This window comes from Eucyclogobius newberryi, unplaced genomic scaffold (genome assembly GCF_026437365.1).
Source record: "Eucyclogobius newberryi isolate DKJ021-1_F unplaced genomic scaffold, fEucNew1.0.hap1 SCAF_7, whole genome shotgun sequence".
Classification (NCBI taxonomy): domain Eukaryota; kingdom Metazoa; phylum Chordata; class Actinopteri; order Gobiiformes; family Gobiidae; genus Eucyclogobius; species Eucyclogobius newberryi.
Window position 1 is genome coordinate 4,922,424 of NW_027316389.1, and position 6,347 is coordinate 4,928,770.

Consider the following 6,347-nt stretch of genomic DNA (forward strand, 5'->3'; position numbering starts at 1 on the left):
TATTCAAGTCTACTACTACTACTACTACTACTACTACTACTACTACTACTACAACCTAATACTACAGACTACAACCACAGCCTACTACTACAGACTACTACTAATACTACAGCCTACTGCTACAGACTACTACTACTGCTACAGACTACTACTACTACTACAGACTACTACTACAGACTAATACTACAGACTACTAATATTACTACTACTATAGAAGTCAATAAGAAGTCAATAGGAAATCAACAGAAGTCAATAAGAAGTCAATAGAAGTCAATAAGAAGTCAATAAGAAGTCAATAGGAAATCAATAGAAGTCAATAAGAAGTCAATAAGAAGTCAATAGGAAATCAATAGAAGTCAACAGAAGTCAATAGAAGTCAATAAGAAGTCAATAGAAGTTAATAAGAAGTTAATAAGAAGTCAATAGAATTCAATAAGAAGTCAACAGAAGTCAATAGAAGTCAATAATCAATAGTCAACATCCAACAAGAAAAACCCCAAAGTGTTGTTTGACACTATAAATTCTATTGTTTGTCCTTCAGCTGCAGTGACTCCTGTTTCCTGCAAAGCCGACAGCAATGAATTCCTCAGGTTCTTTATCGATAAGATCAAGATGATCAAAGACCAAATCCCACTCCCATTGTCTGATAAACCTGTTTCTGTGGAGCCTGTTTCCCAAAACTGGTCTTCTTTTAAGCCTGTCACTCTAGAAGACATCTCAGCTCTGGTGACCAAGATGAAACCCTCCTCTTGTACATCAGATGCCCTTCCCTGCAGGCTCTTCCTCAAAGTGTTTGATGTTATTGGCCCCTGGGGGACCAAAATGGTAAATCTCTCTCTTTCTACTGGTGTGTTTCCTGGTCCATTTAAACATGCCATAGTTGAGCCTTTACTGAAAGAAACTAACTTGGACCCAACAGACCCCAAAAGTTTCAGACCCATTTCAAAGCTCTCGTTCATGTCCAAGATCCTAGAGAAGGTGGTCTCTGAACAACTGTCCGATTTCCTTGATCAGTCAAACATTCACGACTCTTTTCAATCTGGTTTCCGCAAACATCATTCTACGGAAACCGCATTGTTGAAAGTGTCCAGTGACATTGTGATGTCTGCTGATTCTGGGAATTGCACTGTTTTAGTTCTGTTGGATCTGTCTGCACGGTTGACCTTTGACACTGTCGACCATCATATCCTGTTGAACAGACTGAGGGACCTGATTGGACTGTCGGGGTCAGTTCTTCATTGGTTTTCCTCATATTTATCCGGTCGGAGCTTTAGTGTTGCTGCAAACCAAATAATGTCTGACTCAGCTGATCTGTTTTGTGGAGTTCCTCAGGGCTCCGTCTTGGGTCCCGTCCTATTTCTGCTTTATATAATTCCCCTGGGAATGATCATTAAAGAGTTTAGTGATGTGTCCTCCCACCTGTTCGCTGACAATATTCAGCTCTATTGCTCTTTTAAACCTTCTGAGATCCAGAAGCTGAACTCCTTGGTCAGTTGTTTAGTGCAAATTAAACAATGGCTGAGTCAAAACTCCTTGCAGCTAAATGCTGACAAAACAGAAACTCTGATTATTGCCCCTGATGATGCCATTCCAGGGATAAACCAGTACTTGGGTGTTTTAGGTCAGACTGCTAAACCAAGTCTTAGAAACTTGGGTGTTGTCTTTGACAAAGACATGTCTTTAGAGCACCACTCCAAGCTGTTGACGAGGAACTGTTTCTTTCAGTTGAGGAAAATCTCTAAGCTCAGGAAAATGGTGTCTCAAAATGACCTGGAACTTATAATTCATGCATTTGTGTCTTCACGTTTAGACTACTGTAATGGCTTGTTTTCCTGTCTTAACAAGAAGGAACTCTCTCGTCTGCAGCTGGTCCAGAACTCTGCAGCGAGGATCTTGACCCGCACAAATAGAAGGGCCCACATTTCACCCATTCTTAAAGCCCTTCACTGGAGCCGGTCTCCTACCGGATACAGTTCAAAATTCTTGTTTTAACTTTTAGAGCTTTAAATGGTCAGGTCCCATCGTACATCAGCGATCTGATTAAACCGTACACTCCCTCTCGCTCACTAAGGTCCTTGGACCAGAAACTGTTGCTGGTTCCTCGCACCCGTTTTCGGACCAGAGGAGACCGATCCTTCCAGGCTGTTCCAGACTCTGGAACGATCTTCCGTTCTCCTTACGGTCACTGGACTCAGTTACTGCTTTTAAGGGTCAGCTTAAAACCTTTTTATTTAGTCAGGCCTTTTAAATGCACTTGTTTTACGGACTGTTTTTACTGTATATTGTTGTATATGTATTGTTCACTGTAAGTTTTTTGTGTTTTTATTGTTTTATTCTGTGTTTTGTGAAGCACTTTGTGACCTCTGTCTGTGAAAGGTGCTATACAAATAAAATTTACTATTTTACTACTACTAAGAAGTCAATAGAAGTCAATAAGACGTCAATAAGAAGTCAATAGAAGTCAATAAGACGTCAATAAGAAGTCAATAGAAGTCAATAAGAAGTCAATAGAAGTCAATAAGAAGTCAATAAGAAGTCAATAGGAAATCAATAGAAGTCAATAGAAGTCAATAAGAAGTCAATAAGAAGTCAATAGAAGTCAATAACAAGTCAATAGAAGTCAATAAGAAGTCAATAAGAAGTCAATAAGAAGTCAATAGAAGTCAATAAGAAGTCAATAAGAAGTCAATAGAAGTCAATAAGAAGTCAATAGAAGTCAATAACAAGTCAATAGAAGTCAATAAGAAGTCAATAAGAAGTCAATAAGAAGTCAATAGAAGTCAATAAGAAGTCAATAAGAAGTCAATAAGAAGTCAATAGAAGTCAATAAGAAGTCAATAGAAGTCAATAACAAGTCAATAGAAGTCAATAAGAAGTCAATAAGAAGTCAATAAGAAGTCAATAGAAGTCAATAAGAAGTCAATAAGAAGTCAATAGGAAATCAATTGAAGTCAATAAGAAGTCAATAAGAAGTCAATAGAAGTCGTCTTTTTGTCTACTTAAGTTCAGGACCTGTTACCGTAAAGATCTGCCCCGATAGAAGAACCATCTTTGTAGTGCCTCTGACCCTCGCTGACCCTCGCTGACCCTCGCTGACCCTCGCTGACAATCGCTGACCCTCGCTGACCCTCACTGACCCACTGAGCCTCTGGAGTCGAACCTGCGTCGTCGTCGTGGTGCTTACCATATGTGGACGAGGCTGAGCAGGGCGACGAGCAGCCCGAGCAGGAAGGCCACGGGCACGGCCAGCAGAGCGGTCAGGAGCCGGTAGAACAGGAACTTGGCCAGCTCGAAGCCGGCGTGACTCCAAACCCAGACCCGGTCGAAGCTGTGGGAGGAGTCGGGTTCGGCGATCACGTCCTCGAAGACCACCTGAAAGCAGCGGGCGCGGTCAGAGGTTTGGACGGACGCTCGTTTGTGTCGTCAAGTTAGCGATTCTGAAAAAACACGGCTGAATTTACTTCGTTTTTAAGTCCAGTCGATGCTTTTTGAAGCGTGCGGTGTATTTTTACTGTGTTTTTCTCACTTTTTAAACGCTCAGATTCCCCGGCCCTCGAATTCATCAGCGAAAACTCAAGAGTCGCTCAGTTCGATCGGTCGCTGACGACTCGATCTGCAGAAATCACTCTCTGAAATTTAAATATTTAAATTCGCAGACTCTGAAATCTATGAATTTACAATATTTAAACTGAAGAAACACAATGAAAACGTATGTTGTGAATAGAGTTGATCAAATGTTTCTGTGTCTTCAGGAGCTCGGACCTTCTGTGAGGTTGATGCAGCGGTTGCCATGGTCACGGCCTGAGCTTTACCCTTTGGCCAGGTGAATGTGTTTCCTCTTCAAGACTTGATCATGTGTAAATAACGTGTTGAATAAACTCTGCAGAAGCTTGAACACGAGTGAAAAAGGACCTTCTGCTTCTACCCGTAGGTCTTGATTTAAAAAAATGAGTGTTTTTTTTTCCATTTAGAGCCTAAATTGAGCCGTGGAACTTCCGCTCCGCGCGCGCAGAACAAACACGCTCTGTTTCCACCAGTCACTATAATAATACTGTAATAACACTATAATAATACTTTAATAATACTTTAATAATACTTCAATAATACTATAATAATACTTTAATAATACTTTCTGACACTGAAACGGGAGAAGACGCGGCGCTTTGGTCACTTTCTCCAAACATCTCACGTCACAATGACCCTTTAGCTCCAGCACCGCGCGCTCCACTCCGCGCCACACCGCGCCGCGCCGCGCCGCGCTCTTTTCCGCCTCTGACGCGCGGCACTCGTCTCTCACCGGACACAATAACAATGCGCGTTCTCATTTAGCGTCAGATTCATCAAATCCCCGTCACGGCCGCTCGTTCCCGCGCTTCCGCTCTCCCGTGTTTACCTTCAGGTGCGCGTTGATGCCACGCGCGTCCCGTGCGCCCGGAGCGTCCGCGTGCGGCGCCCGTCTCCCGGACAGAACGGGCTCCGTGCAGCGGTGGAACTCGTCCTGGTCCATGATGAGGCTCCCGTGCAGCTTCTCCTTCTCCAGACCCATCGTGAGGCAGCGCGGGGACCGGAGGGGGGGAAGCGGAGAGAGGCGCGGGACGGTCCTGACGCGCGGCTCCGGGGCTGACGTACGCGCGCGCGCTCCCGCCGTGTCGCCGCTGCCGCGCGCTGTGATGAGTGACGCCACTGTTCACAGGGCCCCCGGTGATTAGCGCGGGGCCCCGGGTCATTAGCGCGGGGCCAGAAGAGATGCGCCGATTAAACTGACCAAAAGTGACGCTTGAGAGTTAAAAGTCTAAGATTTGTTCAAACGCAGTGTCATGAGTTCGAATCGCAACTCGCTTTGCTGCATGTCCTCCCTCACTCTCATTTCCATTTCCTCTCCTGTCTAATAAAACCTACGGGCCACAGAATCCTTAAAAAACATAAACGGGTTTTTGTCTTCTTCACAGAATAGCATTTTTTTTTAGGTTTAATTGCACTTCCTGTTTGTAACTGATGACATCACAGTAGGAAATTACCCAGCAAACACTTGGCGAAAACTTTAATTTGACTAATAACAATATATGAGAGTGACTTTATTTTGTTGAATTCATGTTTAGAGTTAAAGTTGATTTTACACTAGATAAATCCACAGCGTCCAATTCAAACAGACGAATGATGAAGGCGTGTCCTGTTATTTTAAATCTGTTTCTCTTCATATTTATCACTCGTGAGCAGATGTAAAAGTGTCTGAAAACTACACGGACTCACAGGCACAAACATGAACAAGGAGTGAACAAGGAGTGAACAAGGAGTGAACAAGGAGTGAACAAGGAATGAACAAGGAATGAACAAGGAATGAACAAGGAATGAACAAGGAGTGAACAAGGAATGAACAAGGAGTGAACAAGGAGTGAACGAGGAATGAACGAGGAATGAACGAGGAATGAACGAGGAGTGAACGAGGAATGAAGGAGGAGTGAAGGAGGAGTGAACGAGGAGTGAACGAGGAGTGAACGAGGAGTGAACGAGGAGTGAACGAGGAATGAACGAGGAGTGAACGAGGAGTGAACGAGGAATGAACGAGGAGTGAACGAGGAGTGAACGAGGAGTGAACGAGGAATGAACGAGGAGTGAACGAGGACTGAACGAGGAGTGAACGAGGAGTGAACGAGGAATGAACGAGGAGTGAACGAGGAGTGAACGAGGAGTGAACGAGGAGTGAACGAGGAGTGAACGAGGAATGAACGAGGAGTGAACGAGGAGTGAACGAGGAATGAACGAGGAGTGAACGAGGAGTGAACGAGGAGTGAACGAGGAGTGAACGAGGAATGAACGAGGAGTGAACGAGGACTGAACGAGGAGTGAACGAGGAGTGAACGAGGAATGAACGAGGAATGAACGAGGAGTGAACGAGGAGTGAACGAGGAGTGAACGAGGAGTGAACGAGGACTGAACGAGGAGTGAACGAGGAATGAACGAGGAATGAACGTGGAGTGAACGAGGAGTGAACGAGGACTGAACGAGGAGTGAACGAGGAGTGAACGAGGAGTGAACGAGGAGTGAACGAGGACTGAACGAGGAGTGAACGAGGAATGAACGAGGAATGAACGTGGAGTGAACGAGGAATGAACGAGGAGTGAACGAGGACTGAACGAGGAATGAACGAGGAGTGAACGAGGAGTGAACGAGGAATGAACGAGGAGTGAACGAGGAGTGAACGAGGAATGAACAAGGAGTGAACAAGGAATGAACGAGGAATGAACAAGGAATGAACGAGGAATGAACGAGGAGTGAACGAGGAGTGAACGAGGAGTGAACGAGGAGTGAACGAGGAATGAACGAGGAATGAACGAGGAGTGAACGAG

At 44.6% G+C, this 6,347-nt stretch overlaps 1 protein-coding gene across 1 annotated transcript in view; it reads right to left on the reverse strand.

Moving 5' to 3' along the window:
- Positions 1 to 4,554, reverse strand: part of cav2 (caveolin 2) — a 16,104-nt gene extending 11,550 nt beyond the window's left edge. The window contains exons 1-2 of the mRNA XM_072435546.1: positions 4,394 to 4,554; positions 3,185 to 3,372 (exon numbers count right to left, since the gene is read on the reverse strand). Coding sequence (XP_072291647.1) covers positions 3,185 to 3,372; positions 4,394 to 4,546 — 341 coding nt within the window. The 5' untranslated portion in view covers positions 4,547 to 4,554. The remainder of the gene's footprint in view (positions 1 to 3,184; positions 3,373 to 4,393) is intronic.
- Between the last annotated feature and the right edge of the window lie 1,793 nt (positions 4,555 to 6,347).